Source organism: Arachis ipaensis, chromosome B1, assembly GCF_059453495.1.
Source record: "Arachis ipaensis isolate K30076 ecotype BB chromosome B1, ASM5945349v1, whole genome shotgun sequence".
In the NCBI taxonomy this organism is placed as follows: Eukaryota; Viridiplantae; Streptophyta; class Magnoliopsida; order Fabales; family Fabaceae; genus Arachis; species Arachis ipaensis.
The window spans coordinates 73,512,194-73,538,195 of record NC_142436.1 but is presented as its reverse complement, the minus strand read 5'-3'; the positions used below and the strand labels follow the sequence as shown (position 1 = coordinate 73,538,195).

At 40.6% G+C, this 26,002-nt stretch overlaps 1 protein-coding gene across 1 annotated transcript in view; it reads right to left on the bottom strand.

Moving 5' to 3' along the window:
• Window positions 1-212: 212 nt before the first annotated feature.
• Window positions 213-26,002, bottom strand: part of LOC148577027 (uncharacterized) — a 74,116-nt gene continuing 48,326 nt past the window's right edge. The window contains exon 3 of the mRNA XM_088502831.1: window positions 213-297. Coding sequence (XP_088358957.1) covers window positions 213-297 — 85 coding nt within the window. The remainder of the gene's footprint in view (window positions 298-26,002) is intronic.

The following is a 26,002-nucleotide window of genomic DNA, read 5'->3' as shown; positions in this document are numbered from 1 at the left end:
AAGGATTCATCACTTCAACCAAGTAGTGGTAAAGTATGCACGAAATCTAACAAACATGCAATCAAACATGCAAATGCAACCACTAACTAATTAAATATTGGTGTTGAAAATTGAAGTAGTTACCCACGGAAGTCGGTATCGACCTCCCCACACTTAAAGATTGCACCATACTCGGTGCATGCAAAGATGTGCAAGTGGACGGGTGGCTACAACTAATGCACTTTCTCCAAAGATTGTGCAGCGGGACTTGTTGTCGCTCCTCTTAGAAGTGTTCTGTTTTCCTTCTTGGTGGCCATCCTGAAAGGAAAGAAAAAGAAAGAAGAATAACCCACAAACAAAGACATGCAAACTAATAAAATATGGGTGGGTGAATGCCAAATATTAATGAGGGTCTCAACTACATGGTAGCTACAACATGCAAGTGAGAAAGCAATATAGGCACATGGCATATTAATAGTGCAAGAAATACAACAATGAGGGAGAGAGAGTAGGTCATGAGAGACAATATAACTACATATCAATGCAAAGGAATACAAGTATCATAAGGGATTAGCATTGATCTATAAATAATATCACCCAAAAATATAAATCAAGTCACTAAGCACTAAAATAATGCAAGAAAGATGCAACAGTTGAATAAGAACTGTTAACACCAATGGGATAATAAGAAACTTAGAAAAGAAAATAAAAACATGTACAAAGTTGGAATGCAATGAATGAAAGTATGCAAATACAATAAGTAAAAGAGAATAAAAAAGAATAAGGATGAGAAGTTAAAGAAATAAAGAAAAAGAAAGTAAGAAAGGAAGAAGAAGGAGAGAAGAAAGGAGAAGAAAGGAGAGAAGAAATATGAAAAATGGAAAACAGGAAGCGACGCGTAAGCGTCGCCCACGCGTACGCGTGGGTTGCAGAATAAAGAAGTGACGCGTACGCGTCAGTCATACGTACGGGTGGGTGTGAAATGTGCTCCTCGCACAGTACTCGCATAGTGGCAGCGCAAATCTCTGTTCGTGATACCAAAGATGGCATGAAGGAACGACGCGTACGCGTTGCCCACGCTCACGCGTGGAAGGCCAGAAATGCAAATGACGCGTACGCGTCATCGACGCGCATGCGTGGGTTGGTTTGTGTGCCTGGCACCCCACCCACACAGTTCCAGCGCAACTCTCTGTTCATTACCAGAGGTTGCAGCGTCGCATGTGACGCGTGCACGTCGATCACGCGCACGCGTGGGACACTTGTTTTTTTTTTTTAACTAACAAACTACCAAAGTAAATCCAAACATTATTAAACTGGTGAAATCACAACTTAAACCAAATAAACCCAACTAAAAATGAAAATTTAACTTATTACTTATATAAGTAAAAGATAAAATAGGAAGAATTTACCATCGTGGGGTGTCTCTCACCTAGCACTTTTAGTTAAAGTCCTTAAGTTGGACATTTGATGAGCTCCTTGTCATGTGGCTTGTGCTTGAACTCATCTTGAAACTTCCACCAATGCTTGGACTTCCAATAAGCCCCAATATTTCCAAGTAAATTCACCAAGCCTTGATGAAGTTCTTCACAAATTTTGAGCTCCCAAAGTTGATCCTCTTGTATGCCGGGATCCCAAATCTTGTTTCTACACCCGTCTTTTAGTTGATCATCATTGTTCCAACCGGGTGGCAAGCAATCTGAATTCTCAATGCAGTACCAAATTATTCTCTTAGATCCAACCAATTGATCACTAGTCCAACCCTTGCATCTAGCTCTTGAAACCTCAACCTTGATGAGCCTTGATTTGTAACTCCAACTACTAAACATCCTTCTCTTACGCTTAATGCCACAAAGCCTCCTAAGTTGTCCATCCGTTTCAAGCATACCATACTCAAGTGGGACAATAAAGCTAATAGAGATAAGTTTTACCCACTCAAATGAAGGAGTAGACGGCAACCTAGGTAGAGAAGTCTCCAACGATCTTAACAAAGCATATTCAACTCCCGTCCAACCTCGCCGAAGGACTTTCACGTTTTAAAAAGATTCTTCACCTTCAAGCTCTTCCTCACCGAATTCATCCAACTCTTCTCCGCTACTCAAATCATAAATATGAGGTTGAGAGAGATCTACCTTAATGTTACTTTCAATGTCATTGGGAAAAGGTTCTTCAAACTCAAGGATTTCACTTATGGGTGCAAATTCATTGCTAGGATGGCTTGATTCATGATCATCATCACCAAAGGAACTTGCTTCTTGATCTATCGTGTCCAATTCTTCATATGGAATATGTATTGGAGGTTGTGCACTAGCCTCCTCAACATCGATTTCAAGCTTCTTGGAGGAATACTCTACAACTCTAGATTCCCATGGAGGTTCAGCATCTCCTATGTCTTCAACCACTTCTTCCTCTTTAACAAGTATGGCTTCCTCCAATTGTTCCAATATAAAGTCACATTCCTCGCTTTCCACCGGAGTTTCTAGTTTCTCCTTCATGCTACGCTCCTCATTAGATTCTCCACATGCGGCCATGGGGGTACTTTGAGTGTCGAAGCGTAGGGAGACTAAATTATTTACTACCTCGGTCAAGGTAGCCACGAATTCCAGTGTCTTCCTTTGATTTTCCTGTTGCTCATGAAATAGTGAAATGAGAGAATCATCTATTGGGGCTTGCGGTGGATAGCAGGTTTCATTGATTGGGAGGAAGGGTTCATGATAGGAAGGTGGCGGTTCATCATGATAAGGATGTAGTGGTTCAACACTCTCCATCTTTTTCACTTGTTGCACAACACACTTCAATCCCTTGTTCTCAAGTTGAGATTTCTTAGTCATGAGAGCTTCGTGTGATTTTTGGCTTTCCTCTTGCTCCATTTGATGGATGGTTGCTTGAAGTCGATCCGTTGCTTCCTTGAAATGATCCTGTGGCTCTTGTTCTGCTTGGCTAGCATAATTAGGATCATGTTATGGTTGAAAGCTCACATACATTGGAGGTGGTGTATATTGAGGTGGTGGTTCTTGGGAGTAATTGTGTTGGAATGTGGGTGGTTTTATATATGGTTCATATGGCTCATAAGGTGGTTGGTATGGTGGATAAGGGTTAGGATCATATGGAAGTGTTTGATTGTAGGGGGCTTGTGAGTATGGTTGTGGTCTATATTGAGGAGGGGGTTCATAGGTATATGGTAATGGTTGTTGATTGTCACGAAGAGGTCTACCATAACCATTGTCTTGGTATGCATTATATAATGGTTGTTGCTCATAGCACATTAGAGGAGGTTGTTGCCAAGAGGGTTGATCAAATTCTTGTGGCTCCTCCCATCTTTGATTGTCCCATCCTTGATACATGTTGTCATTGAAGTTTCTATTTCCTACAACACAATTTGAACCAAACTCATAGCCAAATGGGTGAGAATTCATAGTAACAAGAGAAACTAAAAACAAAAACTAATAAGAAATAATGAAAATAAAATCCTAAAACTAGAAACAACTAACAAAGAAACGAAAAAGCAAAGTTATTCACAATATTCATAATAACCAATAATAAGGCACACATTTGTAATTCCCCGGCAACGGCGCCAAAAACTTGACGGAGAAAAATTGTCGGTAAAGAATTTCACAAAAATATCACGTTGCAAGTATAGTTCTAAACCAACAAATTATCCTCAATCAATGTTTAAATTGTTTGTCACTTAAGCAAACCCAATAAAATTAACCGAAGTATTAAATCTTGGGTCGTCTCTCAAGGAATTGCAGGGAAGTGTAGTTATTATTGGTTATGGAAAAGTATATTTTTGGGTTTTGAAATAAGGAACAAGTAATGTAAATAACAAGGAAATAAAATAACAACTAATAAAAGTCCTAATAAAGATTGAGAATTAGAATTCCTATCCTCATTATCATCATCAGTTGTGATGGTAATTGCCTTTTGCTCTCACTTAGTTAACCTTTAACAATTGAAGGTAAGTCAAGTGAGAAATTCAACTTGAGTTCACAAGTCCTAATCAAAGATTAGAGTTAGTGAAACTCAAGCCAACTAGCAAGTCTCAGTCACCAATCAACAAAGGAATTTTGATAACTCAAGAGTCTCAAATTGATCAATCCAAGTTAAGAATGTAAAAATCTAATTTAAAATCAAACCAAACATTTTATCAAACACTTGGAAGGCATAACATAAAAACATACAAACCAGCAACATATAGCAAAATCTAAAACTAAGAATCGCAAGAGAAAATAATAACAACAAATTAAAGGAAGCAATCATAAACATGGAAACATAAATTGCATTAATATGGATCAAAGGAAACATAAGAGTTCATAAATTAAATTGGTAACATAAAGGAATCAATGAGAGAAGTAGATAACTAAAGTGCTAGAACAAATAAAAGTAAAAGAAAACTAAATTAAAGTAAGATTGAACCTGAATTTGAGAAAAGCTAAACCTAGAAATCCTAATCTACAGCTAACAATATATAAAAATAACCATTAAAATTTGGAAATGGACCCATGAAGTCAATGCCCCAGACATAAAAAATTTCACAGAAAAGTATAATTTGTTGAGGTATCTCATCCTTCTTGGATATATTACCAAATTTTTGGCATGGAAAACAAGATTTACAAAATTCAGCAGCGTCTCTAAAAAGAGTAGGCCACCAGAATCCACAGTCTAAGATTTTTCTTACTGTTCTTTGAGGACCAAAATGTCCTCCACTCTCAGATGAGTGACAGGCCTCTAAGATGGACTGAAATTCTGATTGAGGTACACACCTTCTAATTACCTGGTCAGCACTACATCTCCATAAATATGGGTCATCCCATATATAATATTTAGATTCGCTTTTTAGCTTGTCTATTTGATGCTTAGTAAAGTTTGGAGGAAAAGTGCGGCTAACTAGATAATTAGCTACAGGTGCATACCAAGGGACTACCTCAGATACTGCTTGCAGGTTATCAAAAGGGAAATTATCAGCTATAGGAGTGAAGTCATCCTTAATGTGCTCAAGGAGACTCAAGTGGTCTGCCACTAAGTTCTGGTTTCCACTCCTATCCTTTATTTCTAAATCAAATTCTTGTAGTAGCAGTATACAACTTATAAGCCTTGGTTTGGATTTTTTTTAGTTAATAAATACTTTAGAGCTGTGTGGTCTGAATACACTACTACTTTAGTACCAAGTAAATAGGCTCGGAATTTATCCAGAGCAAAAACAATAGCAAGAAGCTCTTTCTCAGTAGTAGTGTAATTAGACTGAGTGGCTTCTAAAGTCTTAGATGCATAAGCAATGACAAAAGGATCCTTACCTTCACGATGAGCCAGGGCTGCTCCTACTGCATGGTTGGAAGCATCGCACATGATCTCAAATGGCTGGCTCCAGTCAGGTCCTCTCACAATTGGAGCTTGAGTCAGGGCAGTCTTCAGCTTATCAAACACTTGTTTGCAATCCTCATTGAACTCGAACTCAATATCTTTCTGTAGTAATCTGGATAAGGGAAGCGCTACCTTACTGAAGTCCTTAATGAATCTCCGGAAAAAACCTGCATGGCCAAGGAACGAACGGACTTCCCTCACAGAGGAGGTGTAAGGTAAACTAGAAATAACATCCACCTTTGCTGGATCTACAGAAATGCCAGTATTAGACACAACATGTCCTAGTACAATCCCTTGTTTAACCATAAAGTGACATTTTTCAAAATTTAATACAAGGTTTGTACTGACACATCTATCTAATACTCTAGATAAACTATCTAAGCAAAGGCTAAAAGAATCACCATAAACACTGAAATCATCCATAAAAACCTCAATACAGTCCTCAATAAGGTCAGAGAAAAGACTCATCATGCACCTTTGGAAAGTAGCTGGTGCATTGCACAAGCCAAAGGGCATTCTCTTATAAGCATAAGTCCCAAAAGGACAGGTAAAAGTAGTCTTTTCCTGATCTTCAGGAGCTATATGAATTTGGAAATAACCTGTGTAACCATCTAAAAAGCAATAATGTGATTTACCTGACAGGCGATCCAGCATTTGATCAATGAATGGAAGAGGATAGTGATCCTTACGAGTGGCCTGGTTTAGGCGCCTGTAATCAATGCAGACCCTCCAGGCGTTCTGTACTCTGGTTGCTATGAGCTCTCCATGATCATTCTTCACTGTAATGACTCCAGACTTCTTGGGCACCACTTGTACTGGGCTTACCCATTCACTGTCTGAGATGGGATAGATGATATCTGCCTCTAGTAGTCTGGTTACTTCTTTTTTGACAACCTCTAAGATAGTGGGATTCAGTCTTCTTTGGGGTTGACGAACAGGCCTAGCTCCCTTTTCTAAAAATATTCTGTGCTCACACACTTGAGGGTTGATGCCTACTATGTTTGCCAAACTCCACCCAATTGCCTTCTTATGCCTCCTCAGCACACTAAGTAACTGCTCTTCTTGTTGAGAAGTGAGTTCCCGTGCAATGATAACTAGAAACTTCTGCTTGTCCTCAAGGTAAGCATATTTGAGGTGTGGAGTGAGGGGTTTTAATTCTAACTTCAGCTCATGGCTAGGCTCTGGATCGTCTGGAGTTTGTGACAATGGTAAAGTACTTTCGTTGTCCTCAGAAAGTGTCCCCACACTCGGACCTTGTCCTATGTGCTTCTCTTCTAACTCCTCCTGGTGAATTTCAGCTACGGTTTCATCTATGATGTCACACTAGAGGATAGAATGATCTTCTGGAGGGTGCTTCATAACTCCATTCAGATTGAAGCTTACCACTCGGCCATCTATTTCAAAAGAGTATGTTCCTGAAAAAGCATCCAATTTGAACTTTGAGGTCTTCAGGAATGGTCTTCCGAGTAGGATTGATGATGGCTTCTCTGAGTCATTTTGGGGCATCTCCAGGATATAAAAATCAATGGGGAATGTGAGCCCCTTAATACCCACTAATACATCTTCAGCAACTCCAGCCATTGTAATAATGCTTTTATCTGCTAACAAAAATGAGTTGCCAACCTTTTTAAGGGAGGCAGCCTCAAAATATCATATATAGACAAAGGCATTATACTTACACATGCTCCTAAATCACACATGTAATCAGAAAATACTACACCACTAATAGTACAATTAACCATACATGGACCTGGATCACTACACTTTTCAGGTATACCTCCCATTAAAGCAGATATAGAACTACCTAAAGGAATAGTTTCTAATTCATTAATTTTGTCTTTATGTATACATAAATCTTTTAGAAACTTTGTGTATTTAGGTACTTGTTGAATAACATCAAAAAGGGGAACAGTTACCTCAACCTTTTTGAATATTTCTACCATTTTGGGATCAGGTTCCAACTGCTTCCTGGGCTTCCTTGCAAGTTGTAGAAAGGAAATAGGAATGGTGTTTTCTACAGTGTCTGCGCCCTTTGGTGCTTCTTCCTGTGATTGAGCTTCTTCTTCTTCAACCGTGTCCTGTATGTCCTCTTCCTCCTCAACATCTTCTATTTCCACTACCTCTTCAGCTGAGGCGTGTTCTGGTGGGCTTGTCTCCTCCTGATTCCTCTCTTGTAATGTGGTTCCGGACCTTAAGGTGATGGCATTAATGCCACCATTTGGATTGGGTAAGGGTTGAGAAGAAATTCCTTTGTCCTTGTGCAATGGATTGAAGAGTATCGTCACTCGGAGAGGAATTAGATTGAGTGATCTGCGGAACTTGTTGTTGGTTGTGTTGTGGTCCTTGGGACTGCCTCAGGTGAGGTGCTCTGTAAGGCTAGTTCTGGTTCTGCTGCCTGTTGTTGTTATTATTCCACCTCTAATATCCTTGATTGTCTCTGCCTCCTCTGTTATTGTTGTCCCTCCAATTCTGGTTAGAATTGTCCCTCCAATTCTGGTTAGAGGTTTCCTGCCATCCATGGCTGTAACTGCCACCATGATTGTACCCTTGGTTGGGGCGGTCATAGAAGTTATGAGTGGCTGCCACAGTGTTGTCTTCCTGCTAGAGCTGCGGACATTCATCAGTATAATGGCTGTAATCGGCACAGATCCCACACACTCTCTATGGGACTAACTGTTGGCTTTGCTATGCTTGTTGTTGACTCAACTGCATCTGCTTCAGTAAGTTGGTCATTTCACATATACTCTGAGCCAGAGCAGTAGTTTCTTTGCTAGAAGATACCTCTGCAACAGCCTTTGAGCGGCTTTGTTTCTGCCTGTGATTCCTTGTAGACTCAGCCAAGTCGCTGATCAATTGCCATGCCTCATCAGTGGTCTTGTAATTTTTCATAGACCCATTGCTAGCACTTTCCAATGTGGTCTTATCTTGGGGCCTCATGCCCTGTGTGACGTAGTCGAGCAACACTATCTTGTCAATCATATGGTGGGAGCATGCTTCCAGAAGGTTGTTGAAGCGCTCCCAGTATTCATAGAGTCTCGGATTCGTCCTGAACAATCATGGAAATGTCTTTCCTCAGTTTATCAGTAACTTCAGCTGGGAAGAATTTTTCCAAAAATTCTCTTCTAAGCGTATCCCAGTCAGAAATGGTTGCTGCGGGTTGAGTGTAGTACCACTCTCTTGTTTTTCCCTCAAGAGAGAACGGGAAAGCTTTCAACAGAATAGAAGTTTCATCTGCACCGTCGCGCCTGACAGTAGAACCGGCTGCTTGGAAATCCCTCTGGTGCTTGATAGGCTCTTGAGCAGGTAAGCCATGAAACTTAGGCATCAAGTTGAGCAGTGCAGTCTTTATTTCAAAGTCTGTAGCCACTGTTGGGTGATACGCTTGAAATGGTTGCATTGTAAAATCAAGGGCTCCAGCCTCCTGGATAGTACTTCTCCTAGGTGCTACCATGTCACCTACACGTAAATCAACCGAATCAGCAGAAAGGGAGCTTGTTTCTTCCTCAAGTGACGTTTCAGATTCGCCCTCAGAGAGGACTAACCGACGCCGAGCTTGCCTTATTCGTGAGATAGTTCTTTCAATCTCAGGATCAAATATTGGCAAGCTTGGATCAGGAAGTGAACGCGTCATTTAACGAAAAAACATGTAGCTCATAGTAGCAAAAATAAAATGAAATGTGATGAGCGGATATTTTATACGCTTTTTGGGGATAATTTCATATAGTTTAGAGTGTGTTTTAGTTAGTTTTTAGTCTATTTCTAGTAGTTTTTAGGAAAAATTCATATTTCTGGACTTTACTATGAGTTGTGTGTTTTTCTGTAATTTCAGGTATTTTTCTGGCTGAAATTGAAGGAGCTGAGCAAAAATCTGATTCAGGCTGAAAAAGGACTGCTGATGCTGTTGGATTCTGACCTTCCTGCACTCAAAGTGGATTTTCTGGAGCTACAGAACTCAACATGGCGTGCTTCCAATTGCGTTGGAAAGTAGACATCCAGGGCTTTCCAGCAATATATAATAGTCCATACTTTTCACAAGAATTGACGACGTAAACTGGCGTTCAACGCCAGCCTTCTGCCCAATTCTGGCGTTCAGCGCCAGAAAAGGATCAAAAACTGGAGTTGAACGCCCAAACTGGCACAAAAACTGGCGTTCAACTCCACAAATGGCCTCTGCACGAAATCTCAGCCCCAGCACACACCAAGTGGGCCCCAGCACACCAAGTGGGCCCCAGAAGTGGGTCTCTGCATCATCCATCATAGTCCACTCATATTTTGTAACCCTAGGCTACTAGTTTAGTATAAAAACAACTTTTAGAGACTTATTTTGTACCTCATGACATTTCAGATCTAAACTTTGTATTCTCTAACGGCATGAGTCTCTAAACCCCATTGTTGGGGGTGAGGAGCTCTGCTGTGTCTCAATGAATTAATGCAAGTATTTCTGTTTTCATTCAAACACGCTTGTTCCTATCTAAGATGTTCATTCGCGCTTAACTGTGATGATGGTGATGAGCTGTGACACTCATCACCTTCCTCAACCCATGAACGTGTGCCTGACAACCACCTCCGTTCTATATCCGATTGAATGAGTGTCTCTTAGATTCTTTAATCAGAATCTCCGTGGTATAAGCTAGAACTGATGGCGGCATTCATGAGAATCCGGAAAGTCTAAGCCTTGTCTGTGGCATTCCGAGTAGGATTCAAGGATTGAATGACTGTGACGAGCTTCAAACTCCTGAAGGCTGGGTGTTAGTGACAGACGCAAAAGGATAGTAAATCCTATTCCAACCGGATCGAGAACCAACCGGTGATTAGCCGTGCTGTGACAGAGCGCGTGAGCGTAGTTTTCACTGGAAGGATGGAAGGTAGCCATTGACAACGGTGATCCACCAACACACAGCTTGCCATAGGCGGACGTGCGTGCGTGAATCAGAAGACAGAGGAAAGCAGAGATTCAGAGGACAAAGCATCTCCAAAACTCCAACATATTCTCCATTACTGCACAACAAGTAACTTTTAATTTATGCTCTACTGGTTATTCACAATTCAATTGATAAACATAATTGACTTCCTGACTAAGATTTACAAGATAACCATAGATTGCTTCAAACCAACAATCTCTGTGGGATTCGACCCTTACTCACGTAAGGTATTACTTGGACGACCCAGTGCACTTGCTGGTTAGTGGTACGCGTTGTGAAAAGTGTGATTCACAATTTGTGCTACCAAGTTTTTGGCGCCGTTGCCGGGGATTGTTCGTGTTTGAACAACTGACGGATTATTTTGTTGCTTAGATTAGGAAAAATTTTCTCTTTTTTGGTTTAGAGTCTTTTATTATTTATCCCTTGTTAAAACACTTTAAATTTATAGCTCAGTTATTTAGAACGTGGTGTTTATGTTCATGATAATTGGCTATCATATTTTTTTAAAAAAAAAAAACCTTTTTCAAAAATAATTTTTCTATTAAATCCTGTGCCAAACTTTAATAAGGTCCCATAACTCATTTGGCTAGAACATTAATTTGATTGGGTTAGAATCTTTTATACTCTTTTTAAAACCTTCTTTTTCAAAAATAATTTTTCTATTAAATCCTGTGCCAAACTTTAAGTTTGGTGTTTTCTTGTTGATTCCCCTTTGATTTTCAAAAATTTTGGTTTGGTTTTCTAAAAATTTTAAGTTTGGTGTTCTTCCTTCATGTTCTTGTGTTCTTGTGAGTCTTCAAAGTGTTCTTGAGTTTTCTTGTGTCTTGATCTTAAAATTTTTAAGTTTGGTGTTCCTTGGTGTTTTCCCTCCAAACTTTTCAAAAACAAGGAGCATTAGATCTAAAAATTTTAAATCTTGTATTATCTTATTGTTTTTCTCTCTCCTCACTAAATTCAAAAATATCTTTTCAAAATATCTTTTCTAACTTCCTATCTTTTCAAAATTTGTTTCAACTAACTAACCAACTTTTTGTTTGTTTCTTAACTTTTTCAAAACTACCTAACTAACTCTCTCTCTCTCAAAATTTTTGAAAATATCTCCCCTCTTTTTCAAAAATTTCTGTTTTTTTTAACTAATTATTTTTAATTTTTTTACGAAAAAAAAAAATTTTCATTTCAAAATTCAAATTCTTTTTAGTTATTTTATTTTATTTAAGTATTTACTTCTTATAAAATAAAATAAATAAAAAGATAAATCAGTCCAAGTTATATCCATAGAGATCCATCATGGACATAAGTGGAGATGGACAGTCCAGGAGGACTCTGGGGTCATATTCTAACCCCTCTACTGCTTCATATGGGAGTAGCATATGCATACCCTCCATTGGAGTTAGTAGCTTTGAGTTGAATCCTCAGCTCATTATCATGGTGCAGCAAAGTTGCCAGTATTCCGGTCTTCCACAGGAAGAACCTACAGAGTTTCTGGCACAATTTTTACAAATTGCTAACACAGTACATGATAAGGAAATAGATCAGGATGTCTACAGACTATTACTGTTTCCATTTGCTGTAAAAGATCAAGCCAAGAGGTGGTTAAATAACCAACCTAAGGCCAGCATAAGAACATGGAAACAGCTGATAGAAAAATTCCTGAATCAATATTTCCCTCCAAAAAGGATGACACAGCTAAGGCTGGACATCTAAGGCTTTAAACAAGGAGATAATGAATCTCTTTATGATGCCTGGGAGAGATACAGAGAGATGCTACAAAAATGCCCCTCTGAAATGTTTTCAGAGTGGGTTCAGTTAGACATCTTCTACTATGGGCTTGCAGAAGGAGCTCAGATGTCTTTAGATTACTCAGCTGGTGGATCTATCCATATGAGAAAGACAATTGAAGAAGCTCAAGAGCTCATTGATACAGTTGCCAGGAATCAGCATCTGTATCTAAGCAGCAACCCTTCCATGAATGAAGAGGTTAAAACAGTAACTGCTGAATTCAGTACTGTAAAACAAGCTGCTGAATTCAATCAGCAATTAGATTTTCTAACAAAGCAGCTAGCTGAATTCAAAGACAGGTTACAGGAGACAAGGATAGCTAATATGCATATGGAAGAACAGTTTAAGCAAACAAAGCAGCAGCTATCAAAGCAAATAGCAGAAGAATGCCAAGCAGTTCAATTAAGAAGTGGGAAAACATTAAATACCCCACCTCAAGGCATCAAAAATTCAAGAAATGAGCAACCCACCAAAGATTCCCCTGAGGACAGTAAGAGCCCAGGGAAAAATAATTCTGGCACTAAAACGCCAGAAAATAGGTGGAAGGCTGGCGCTGAACGCCCAGACCATGCCCAAAACTGGCGTTCAACGCCAGAAACAAGGCAGGATTGGCGTTCAACGCCAGAAATGGGCAAGAATCTGGCGTTGAACGCCCAACAGGGGCACATTTCTGGCGTTCAGGCGCCAGGAACAGACAGTGAGTTGGCGTCTAACGTCACTCCAACTTCTAACTCTGGTACGCAATTGCCAGTGAGGGATCAGACACACATAAGTGCTGATAACAACCCCTCTAAAAAGGCTTCTTTAACCACTAAGGTTGAGGAATATAAAGCCAAGATACCTTATCCTCAAAAACTCCGGAAAGAGGAGCAGGATAAGCAATTTGCTCGCTTTGCAGATTATTTGAGGACTCTTGAAATAAAGATTCCATTTGCAGAGGCACTTGAGCAAATACCTTCTTATGCCAAGTTCATGAAAGAGATCTTGAGTCATAAAAAGGAGTGGAGAAAAACAGAAAGAGTTCTCCTCACTGAAGAATGCAGTGCAGTCATTCTGAAAAGCTTTCCTGAAAAGCTTAAAGACCCTGGGAGCTTTCTGATACCATGCATATTAGAAGGTGATTGCACCAAGACAGCTTTATGCGATCTTGGGGCAAGCATCAACCTGATACCTGCATCCACTATCAGGAAGCTTGGCTTAACTGAAGAAGTTAAACCAACCCGGATATGTCTCCAACTTGCTGATGGTTCCACTAAATACCCATCAGGCGTGATTGAGGACATGATTGTCAGAGTTGGGCCATTTGCCTTTCCCACTGACTTTGTTGTGCTGGAAATGGAGGAGCACAAGAGTGCTACTCTCATTCTAGGAAGACCCTTCCTAGCAACTGGACGATCCCTCATTGACGTCCAGCAGGGGGAAATAACCCTGAGAGTCAACGATGACGAGTTCAAGTTGAACGTTGTCAAAGCCATGCAGCATCCAGACACATCAACAGACTGCATGAAAGTTGACCTTATTGACTCTTTGGTAGAAAAGATCAACATGGCTGAGAGTCTCGAATCAGAGTTGGAAAACATCTTTAAAGATGTTCAGCCTGATTTGGAGGATTCAGAGGACATGAAAGAGCCTCTGAACTTTCTTCTGAAAGAGGAAAAACCTCCTAAACCAGAGCTCAAGCCACTGCCACCATCCTTGAAATATGCATTTCTAGGAGAAGGTGACACTTTTCCAGTGATCATAAGCTCTGCTTTAAATTCACAGGAAGAGGAAGCACTTATTCAAGTGCTAAGGACACACAAGACAGCTCTTGGGTGGTCCATAGGTGACCTTAAGGGCATAAGCCCAGCTAGATGCATGCACAAAATCCTATTGGAGGATAATGCCAAACCAGTGGTTCAACCACAGAGGCGGCTAAATCCAGCCATGAAGGAAGTGGTGCAGAAAGAGGTCACCAAATTACTAGAGGCTGGGATTATTTATCCCATTTCTGATAGCCCCTGGGTGAGCCCTGTTCAAGTCGTCCCAAAAAAGGGAGGCATGACAGTAATTCATAATGAAAAAAATGAACTGGTTCCTACAAGAACAGTTACAGGGTGGCGCATGTGTATTGACTACAGAAGGCTCAATACAGACACCAGAAAGGATCATTTTCCTTTACCATTCATAGACCAGATGCTAGAGAGACTAGCAGGTCATGATTATTACTGCTTTTTGGATGGCTACTCAGGCTATAACCAGATTGCAGTAGACCCCCAGGATCAAGAGAAAACAGCATTCACATGTCCATCCGGAGTGTTTGCTTATAGAAGGATGCCCTTTGGGCTATGCAATGCACCTGCAACCTTCCAGAGATGCATGCTCTCTATTTTCTCTGATATGGTGGAAAAATTTCTGGAAGTCTTCATGGATGACTTCTCAGTATATGGAGACTCATTCAGCTCCTGTCTTGATCACCTGAAACTTGTTCTGAAAAGATGCCAAGAAACCAACCTAGTTTTAAACTGGGAAAAGTGTCACTTCATGGTGACTGAAGGAATTGTTCTTGGGCATAAAATCTCAAACAAGGGAATAGAGGTGGACCAAGCAAAAATAGAGGTAATTGAAAAATTACCACCACCTGCCAATGTTAAGGCAATCAGAAGCTTTCTGGGGCATGCAGGATTCTATAGGAGGTTTATAAAGGATTTTTCAAAAATCGCAAAACCTCTAAGCAATCTGCTAGCTGCTGACACGCCATTTGTGTTTGACACAGCATGCCTGCAGGCGTTTGAAACGCTGAAAGCTAAGCTGGTCACAGCACCAGTCATTTCTGCACCAGACTGGACATTGCCATTTGAGTTAATGTGTGATGCCAGTGATCATGCCATTGGTGCAGTATTGGGACAGAGGCATGACAAGCTTCTGCATGTCATTTATTATGCCAGCCGCATTTTAAATGATGCCCAGAAAAATTACACAACCACAGAAAAGGAATTACTTGCAGTGGTTTACGCCATTGACAAGTTCAGATCCTACTTAGTAGGATCAAAGGTGATTGTGTACACTGACCATGCTGCTCTTAAGTATCTACTCACAAAGCAGGATTCAAAACCCAGGCTCATCAGATGGGTATTGCTTCTGCAAGAGTTTGATATAGAAATAAGAGACAGAAAAGGGACAGAGAACCAAGTGGCTGATCATCTGTCCCGGATAGAGCCAGTGGAAGGGACGTCCCTCCCCTTCCTTGAGATCTCTGAGACGTTCCCTGATGAGCATCTATTTGCCATTCAGGAAGCACCATGGTTTGCCGATATTTCAAACTATAAAGCTGCAAGGTTCATACCCAAGGAGTACAATAGAATACAAAAAAAGAAACTAATTACTGATGCAAAGTACTACCTGTGGGATGAACCCTATCTCTTTAAGAGATGTGCAGACGGAATTATCCGTAGGTGTGTCCCCAGAGAGGAAGCACAGAGAATCCTATGGCATTGCCATGGATCTCAATATGGAGGCCATTTCGGAGGTGAGCGAACAGCCACCAAAGTTCTCCAATGTGGCTTCTATTGGCCCACACTCTATAAAGATTCCCGAGAGTTTGTACGTAATGGTGACAGTTGCCAAAGAGCTGGTAATCTGCCTCATGGTTACGCCATGTCTCAACAAGGAATCTTGGAAATAGAGTTGTTTGATGTATGGGGAATTGACTTCATGGGACCTTTCCCACCATCATACTCAAACACTTATATTCTGGTAGCAGTTGACTATGTATCAAAATGGGTTGAGGCTATCGCCACACCCACCAATGATACTAAAACAGTGCTGAAATTCCTCCAGAAACATATCTTTAGCAGGTTTGGTGTCCCTAGAGTGTTAATCAGCGATGGGGGCACTCACTTCTGCAATAAACAGCTTTACTCTGCCATGGTTCGGTATGGAATTCGCCACAAAGTGGCCACTCCATACCATCCACAAACCAATGGGCAGGCTGAAGTCTCTAACAGAGAATTAAAGAGAATCCTGGAACGGACAGTAAATACCCGTAGAAAGGATTGGGCAAGGAGCTTGGATGATGCTCTGTGGGCTTACAGAACAGCATTCAAGACCCCTATAGGGACCTCTCCATACCAGCTCGTGTATGGTAAGGCATGCCACTTGCCCGTGGAACTGGAACATAAGGCCTACTGGGCAACCAGATTCCTAAACTTAGATGCCAAATTAGCAGGAGAAAAACGATTGCTCCAGCTAAATGAGCTAGAGGAATTCAGATTCACAGCTTTCGAAAATGCCAAGCTTTATAAAGAAAAATCAAAAAAATGGCATGACAGAAAGCTGTCATCTAGAATCTTTGAACCAGGACAGAAGGTCCTGTTGTTTAACTCTAGACTCAGGCTATTCCCCGGGAAACTGAAATCCCGGTGGAGGGGACCATACGTGATTACAAGTGTGTCACCATATGGTTATGTGGAGCTTCAAGATATTGATTCTGATAAGAAGTTCATTGTCAATGGACAGAGAATCAAGCATTATCTTGAAGGCAACACTGAGCAAGAATGCTCAAGGCTGAAGCTAGATTAAAAGCTCAGCAAGGTCCAGCTAAAGACAATAAAGAAGCGCTTGCTGGGAGGCAACCCAGCCATGGGGCAACAATCCTCCAAGCATTTTGCCCTATTTCTATCTTTATATTTTATATATAGTTCATTGACAACAAGGTAAATAATCATTTACAGAAGACCTCGGCACACAAAACAGAGTAAAAGAGCTCAATGGCAAGAAAACGCCAGTAAAGGGGCATTTTGGGCGTTCAGCGCCCAAAATGGGCATCCACTGGGCGCTGAACGCCAGTAATGGCAGCATTTGGGCGTTTAGCGCCAGGAATGGCCACCCACTGGGCGTTGAACGCCAATAATGGCAGCAACTGGGCGCTGAACGCCCAGGAGATCAGCATTTGGGCGCTGAACGCCCAAAACAGGCAGTGTTTGGGCGTTCAAACGCCAGGAGGACAGGGAGGAGCCATTTCCAGTGATTCCACACGAATTTCCAATTTAATTTTAAATTTGAATGCTTCAATGCATGATTTTTACATGAATATATCAAGAACCCTGATTTCTAAAATCCTTAATTTTTTTTTAAAAAAAAAAAAATCCATTTTTCCAAATTCAATCCAACTCTTTTCAAAATCTTTTCTGAAAAATCTATCTTTTTCAAAATCTATCTTTTTCACTCAAAAATCTTTTCAACTAATCCATATCTTTTTTCAATATCTTTTTCATATTATCTTTTTCAAAATCCAGAATTATCTTTTTCAAAAAAACTATCCTATCTTTTCAAAATTAAACTATATCTTCTATCTTATCTTTTTCAACTCAATCTTTTTATCTTATCTCCTCCAATTTTTCGAAAATCCACCCCTCCCCCCCTTTAAATTGGGTTCGGCCTCCCCCCTCCTTCATCAACAAGTGCTACTCAATCTCCTTCTATCCCTCTCCTTTCTTTTCTTTTGCTTGAGGACAAGCAAACCTCTAAGTTTGGTGTGTTTTTCTGAAATCACTAAGATCATGGCTCCCAAAGGGAAACAATACACTCCTAGAGACAAGAAAGAGAGCATTCCAAAACCACTTTGGAATCAAGGGAAGTTCTTATCTAAAGAACATTCAGACCATTATCTTAAAGTAATGGGTCTGAGATCAGTGATCCCGGAAGTTAGATTCGATCTGAAAGAAGATGAATATCCGGAGATCCAGGAGCAAATTCGAATCAGGAACTGGGAAGTCCTAGCTAATCCTGAAACGAAAGTAGGAAGGAACATGGTCCAGGAGTTCTATGCTAATATGTGGCAGACTGACAAGCAAAGACTATCTGGAACAGCCTGCTACGAATTTCAGACCATGGTCAGGGGAAAGATTGTTCATACCACCCCTGACAAGATCAGAGAGATACTAAAGCTACCTCAGCTAAAGGATGATCCAGACTCCTTCAACAGGAGGATGATGAGAGCAGACATTGGCCTGAATAAAATTGGAGAGGACATCTGTATTCCTGGAGCCAGGTGGACCACCAACACAAAGGGTATCCCAAATCAACTCAAGAGGGAGGATCTCAAACCAGTTGCCAGAGGATGGCTGGACTTCATTGGGCGTTCTCTGTTGCCCACCAGCAACCGTTCTGAAGTCACAGTTAAAAGAGCAGTAATGATTCATTGCATCATGATGGGAAAGGAAGTGGAGGTTCATCAGCTGATTTCAACAGAGCTCTATAAGATTGCTAACAAAAATTCAAGAGAGGCCAGGTTGGCTTATCCAAGCGTGATTTCTCTGCTCTGCAAGGACGCTGGAGTCAAGATAGGAATAACTGAATATATCCTAATTGAAAGGCCAATCACCAAAGCATCAATGGAGAGACAACAAGCACAGGAGGATCCTATAAAGAAAAGAGCACAGGAATTCCTTCCAGAGATTCCTCAAGCAGAATATTGGAAACATCTTGAGACGTCTGTCACCAAGATACAGGAAGCTATGGAGCAAATAATAAAACAACAGAAGGAACACAGTCAAATGCTAACCCATATGCTTAAAGAACAAGAGGAGCAGGGACGTGACTTAAGGGAACTGAAGCGCCAAAAATCTTCTATGATACCAAGCCTCCCAAGGATCAGAGGAACCCCCATACCCCCAGATAAAGGTTGTTAATTTCCAATTTCTGCCTTAACTCTGTGACAGTGTCCTTATAAAAAGTTTACCTTAGACGTCATATAGTAGTAATTAGTATCTATTTTGATTTTATCTCCAATTAAGCTATAGTTTATTTTTCTCATCATCAGCAAACATGAATAAAATAGTAGATCTTTTGAATAAGAAGCAATAAAATTTCGAGTTTAAATAAAATAAATTCTAATTGGTTAAATGTGGTGGCAATGCTTTCTGTCTTCTGAATGAATGCTTGAACAGTGCATATGTCTTTTGAATTTGTTGTTTAAGACTGTTAAATATGTTGGCTCTTGAAAGAATGATGAACATGAGACATGTTATTGATAATCTGAAAAATCATAAAAAAATGATTCTTGAAGCAAGAAAAAGCAGCAAAGAACAAAGCTTGCAGAAAAAAAAAAAAAAAAGCAAGCAGAAAAAGCCAATAACCCGTAAAACCAAAAGGCAAGGGCAATTAAAAAGGATCCCAAGGCTTTGAGCATCAGTGGATAGGAGGGCCTAAAGGACTGAAATCCTGGTCTAAGCGGCTAAACCAAGCTGTCCCTAACCATGTGCTTGTGGCGTGAAGGTGTCAAGTGAAAACTTGAGACTGAGCGGTTAAAGTCAAGGTCCAAAGCAAAAAGAAGAGTGTGCTTAAGAACTCTGGACACCTCTAATTGGGGACTTTAGCAAAGCTGAGTCACAATCTGAAAAGGTTCACCCAATTATGTGTCTGTGGCATTTATGTATCCGGTAGTAATACTGGAAAACAAAGTGCTTAGGGCCAAGGCCAAGACTCATAAAGAAGCTGTGTTCAAGAATCATCACACCGAACTAAGAGAATCAATAACACTATCTGAATTCTGAGTTCCTATAGATGCCAATCACTCTGAGCTTCAATGGATAAAGTGAGATGCCAAAACTGTTCAGAAGCAAAAAGCTACTAGTCCCGCTCATCTAATTAGAATCTGAGCTTCAATCAAAAACTCTGAGATATTATTGCTTCCCAACCTATTAGTCTTCTATTTTATTTGTCTAGTTGCTTGAGGACAAGCAACAGTTTAAGTTTGGTGTTGTGATGAGCGGATATTTTATACGCTTTTTGGGGATAATTTCATATAGTTTAGAGTGTGTTTTAGTTAGTTTTTAGTCTATTTCTAGTAGTTTTTAGGAAAAATTCATATTTCTGGACTTTACTATGAGTTGTGTGTTTTTCTGTAATTTCAGGTATTTTTCTGGCTGAAATTGAAGGAGCTGAGCAAAAATCTGATTCAGGCTGAAAAAGGACTGCTGATGCTGTTGGATTCTGACCTCCCTGCACTCAAAGTGAATTTTCTAGAGCTACAGAACTCAAAATGGCGTGCTTCCAATTGCGTTGGAAAGTAGACATCCAGGGCTTTCCAGCAATATATAATAGTCCATACTTTGCATAAGAATTGACGACGTAAACTGGCGTTCAACGCCAGCCTTCTGCCCAATTCTGGCGTTCAGCGCCAGAAAAGGATCAAAAACTGGAGTTGAACGCCCAAACTGGCACAAAAACTGGCGTTCAACTCCACAAATGGCCTCTGCACGAAATCTCAGCCCCAGCACACACCAAGTGGGCCCCAGCACACCAAGTGGGCCCCAGAAGTGGGTCTCTGCATCATCCATCATAGTCCACTCATATTTTGTAACCCTAGGCTACTAGTTTAGTATAAAAACAACTTTTAGAGACTTATTTTGTACCTCATGACATTTCAGATCTAAACTTTGTATTCTCTGACGGCATGAGTCTCTAAACCCCATTGTTGGGGGTGAGGAGCTCTGCTGTGTCTCAATGAATTAATGCAAGTATTTCTGTTTTCATTCAAACACGCTTGTTCCTATCTAAGATGTTCATTCGCGCTTAACTGTGATGATGGTGATGAACTGTGACACTCATCACCTTCCTCAACCCATGAACGTGTGCCTGATAACCACCTCCGTTCTATATCCGATTGAATGAGTGTCTCTTAGATTCTTTAATCAGAATCTCCGTGGTATAAGCTAGAACTGATGGCGGCATTCATGAGAATCCGGAAAGTCTAAGCCTTGTCTGTGGCATTCCGAGTAGGATTCAAGGATTGAATGACTGTGACGAGCTTCAAACTCCTGAAGGCTGGGCATTAGTGACAGACGCAAAAGGATAGTAAATCCTATTCCAACCGGATCGAGAACCAACCGGTGATTAGCCGTGCTGTGACAGAGCGCGTGAGCGTAGTTTTCACTGGAAGGATGGAAGGTAGCCATTGACAACGGTGATCCACCAACACACAGCTTGCCATAGGAGGACGTGCGTGCGTGAATCAGAAGACAGAGGAAAGCAGAGATTCAGAGGACAAAGCATCTCCAAAACTCCAACATATTCTCCATTACTGCACAACAAGTAACTTTTAATTTATGCTCTACTGGTTATTCACAATTCAATTGATAAACATAATTGACTTCCTGACTAAGATTTACAAGATAACCATAGATTGCTTCAAACCAACAATCTCTGTGGGATTCGACCCTTACTCACGTAAGGTATTACTTGGACGACCCAGTGCACTTGCTGGTTAGTGGTACGCGTTGTGAAAAGTGTGATTCACAATTTGTGCTACCAAAATGCAAATAAATAAATTCCAATAAATAACTTAGCACTCTATTGCATCTCCCCGGCAACGGTGCCAAAAATTGACGTGGCGAAAATTGGCGAGTTAAGAAATTATTATAAGAGATATGTTGCAAGTACAGTTCTTAACCAATCGAAAATCCACTTATCAATTTAGAAGGGTTGTCACAAAATTAAAATTAAAATCAAAATACTGGGAGTATGAATCCCAGGTCATCTCCCAACGAGTTGCAGAAAGATGTGCTATTTTATTAATCAGATGTTTTCAAAAGTGGTTTGAGTTGATAAACAGGAATTTAAATTAGAGAATTTATGTAATTTTAAATAAAAGCCTTGACTGGGAGTAGATTAGTTGGAAGCCCTATTCTTGTTGGAGTACTCTCAAGATTAATTGATAATTGAAGGTTGTTCTACTTAGTTACCCTTTACTAGGTAGAGGGAAGTCAAGCAAGTTGGAAAGCTATTTCTAATCACAAGTCCTAATCCTCTCCCTTGAGAAGGACTAGTGTCAATGATTAGAGGGCGATCCAACAATAAACCCAATTACAATTTTTCTCTTGAGTAACCCAACTCAAGGTTTCCTTTCAATCATCTCCCAATCAAGTTATGGAACTACTCGCTCATTATGAATGTAAATTTCACAAAATAGGGAAGAGAAATACTGAAATACATAATAAATAATAATCAAAAGGATCAATTGAAACGAAAATAATTCTTGTATAATTAAATTCTAGAAATAATCCAAGAGTAACTCTGAGTAAATAAGGAACATGAAAGAGTAAGTGACAAGTAAGGAAACAAACTAGAATGACGAAGTCTTGACGGAGGTAATAACTCTTCTCAATGTTCCAATCCAAAAAGCAATAAAATCAAATCCTAAGAACTATGAATGTGTAGAGAGAAAACCTAGAGGAGAGGTAAAATCAGATCTAAAAACTAAAACTATGTGGAACGAATGTTGTCTCCTGGTTTCTGCATGTTTCCTGGCTCTAATCTGCTTTTCTGGGCCGAAAACTGGGTCAAAACAGGGCCCAAAATCGCCCCCAGCGAATTCTGCAGATTCTACAGATCGCGCATGTCACGCGATCGCGTCATCCAGGCGTTCACGTTATCCAGCATTTTGCTTGCCACGCGTGCGTGTCGTCCACGCCTTCCCGACACTGTGCAGTTTCCAATCCGCGCGGTCGCATGAGCCATGCGTTCGCGTCACTGCAATTTCCTCTGCGCGGTTGTGTGAGCCATGCGCCCACGTCACTTCTCGCTGGTCATCTCCTTAATTTCTTGTGTTCCTTCCATTTTTGCAAGCTTCCTTTCCAATCTCCAAGTCATTCATGCCCTATAGACCCTGAAATGCTTAACACACAGATCACGGCATCGAATGGAATAAAGGAGGATTAAAATACAAAATTAAAAGTCTCTAGGAAGCAAGTTTTCAACCATAAAGTATTTTTAGGAAGGAATTATAAATGCATTCTTATTTAATGAATAAGTGGGTAAAGATTTGATAAAACCACACAATTAAACACAATATAAACCATAAAATAATGGTTTATCAATGATACCATGCACATTAGAGGATGCTTGTACCAAGACAACTCTATGTGATCTTGCAGCAAGTATCAACCTAATACCTGCATCCACTATCGAAAAGCTTGGTTTGACTGATGAACTTAAACCAACCCGAATATGTCTTCAACTTGCTGATGGCTCCATTAAAATTCCATCAGGCGTAATTAAGGACATGATTGTCAAGGTTGGGCCATTTGCCTTTCCCACTGACTTTGTGGTGCTGGAAATGGAGGAGCACATAAGTGCAACTCTCATTCTAGGAAGACCTTTCCTAGTAACTGGACAAACCCTCATTGACGTCCAAAAAGGGGAGGTGACCCTGAGAGTCAATGAGGATGAGTTTAAGTTGAATGCTATCAAAGCTATGCAGCATCCAGACACCTCAAATGACTACATGAGCATTGATATTATTGACTCCCTGGTGGAAGAGGTCAATATGATTGAGAGTCTCGAATCAGAGCTAGAGAATATTTTTAAAGATGTTTAGCCTGATCTGGAGGAACCAGAGAAAACAGAAGAACCTCTGAAAACTCCTCAGGAAGTGGAGAAGCCACCTAAACCTGAGCTCAAACCACTACCACCATCCCTAAAATATGCATTTCTGGGAGAAGATGACACTTTTTCGGTAATCATAAGCTCTACTTTAAAACCACAGGAAGAGAAAGCACTAATTCAGGTGCTAAGGACACACAAGACAGCTCTTGGGTAGTCCATAAGTGATCTCAAGGGCATTAGCCCAGCCAGATGCATGCACAAGATCCTACTGGAGGATGATGCTAAGCCAGTGGTTCAACCACAGAGGCAGCTGAATCCAGCCATGAAGGAGGTGGTGCAGAAAGAGGTCACTAATTTACTAGAGGCTGGGATTATTTATCCTATTTCTGATAGCCCCTGGGTGAGCCCTGTCCAAGTCATCTCCAAGAAGAGAGGCATGACAGTAGTTCATAATGAAAGGAATGAACTGGTTCCTACAAGAATAGTTACAGGGTGGTGTATGTGTATTGACTACAGAAGACTCAATACAGCCACTAGAAAGGATCATTTTTGTTTACCATTCATAGACCAGATGCTAGAGAGACTAGCAGGTCATGAATACTACTGCTTTTTGGATGGCTATTCAGGTTACAACCAAATTGCAGTAGATCCTCAGGACCAAGAGAAAACAACATTCACATGTCCTTCTGGAGTATTTGCCTACAGAAGGATGCCATTTGGTCTGTACAATGCACCTGCAACATTTCAGAGGTGCATGCTCTCTATCTTCTCTGATATGGTAGAGAAATTTATGGAAGTCTTCATGGATGACTTCTCAGTATTTGGAGACTCATTCAGCTCCTGTCTTGACCATCTAGCACTTGTTCTGAAAAGGTGCCAAGAAACTAACCTGGTTTTAAACTGGGAGAAATGTCACTTTATGGTGACTGAAGGAATTGTCCTTGGGCACAAAATTTCAAACAAAGGAATAGAGGTGGATCAAGCTAAGGTAGAGGTAATTGAAAAATTACCACCACCTGCCAATGTTAAGGCAATCAGAAGCTTTCTGGGGCATGCAGGATTCTATAGGAGATTTATAAAGGATTTTTCAAAAATTGCAAAACCTCTGAGCAATCTGCTAGCTGCTGATACACCATTTGTCTTTGACACAGAGTGTTTGTAGGTGTTTGAAACTCTGAAAGCTATGCTGGTTACAGCACAAGTCATTTCTGCACCAGACTGGACATTACCATTTGAACTAATGTGTGATGCTAGTGACCATGCCATTGGTGCAGTATTGGGACAGAAGCATGACAAGCTCCTGCATGTCATTTATTATGCTAGCCATGTTCTAAACGACGCACAAAAAAATTACACAACCACAGAAAAGGAGTTGCTTGCAGTGGTTTATGCCATTGATAAGTTCAGATCTTATTTAGTAGGATCAAAAGTGATTGTGTATACTGACCATGCTGCTCTAAAATATCTCCTCACAAAGCAGGATTTAAAACCCAGACTCATAAGATGGGTGCTTCTTCTGCAAGAGTTTGATATAGAAATAAGAGACAGAAAAGGGACAGAGAACCAAGTAGCTGATCACTTGTCCCGGAAAGAACCAGTAGCAAGAGCGTCCCTCCGTCCTACTGAGATCTCTAAAACCTTTTCGAATGAGCAACTCTTTGCCATTCAGGAAGTACCATGGTTTACAGACATTGCAAACTATAAAATTCATACCTAAAGAGTACAGCAAGCTACAAATGAAAAAATTATTTTTTGATGCAAAGTACTACCTGTGGGATGAACCATATCTCTTTAAGAGATGTGCATACGGAATAATCCGTAGATGTGTGCCTAGAGAAGAGGCACAGAAGATCCTATGGCATTGCCATGGATCACAATATGGAAGACATTTCGTGAGCTAATAGCTACAAAGGTCCTCCAATGTGGCTTCTACTGGCCTACTCTCTATAGAGACTCCCGAGAGTTTGTACGTAACTGTAACAGTTGTCAGAAAGCTGGTAATCTGCCTTACAGTTATGCCATGCCTCAGCAAGGGATCTTAGAGATTGAGTTATTTGATGTATGGGGTATTGACTTCATGGGGCCTTTCCCACCATCATACTCAAACACTTATATTCTGGTGGCAGTAGACTATGTATCTAAATGGGTAGAGGCAATTGCAACACCCACTAATGATACTAAGACAGTGATGAAGTTCCTCCAGAAGTATATCTTCAGCAGGTTCGGTGTCCCTAGGGTACTGATCAGTGATGGAGGCACACATTTCTGCAATAAATAGCTTGACTCTGCTCTGATCCGATATGGAATTAATCACAAAGTGGCAACTCCATATCATCCACAGACAAATGGGCAAGCTGAAGTCTCAAATAGAGAACTAAAACAAATCCTGGAACGGACTGTAAGTACCTGTAGAAGGGATTGGGCAAGAAGTCTGGATGATGCTCTGTAGGCATACAGAACAGCATTCAAGACCCCTATAGGGACCTCTCCATACCAGCTTGTGTATGGAAAAGCCTATCATCTGCCAGTGGAACTGGAACACAAAACCTACTGGACAACCAAATTCCTCAACCTTGATGCTATGGTAGCTGGAGAGA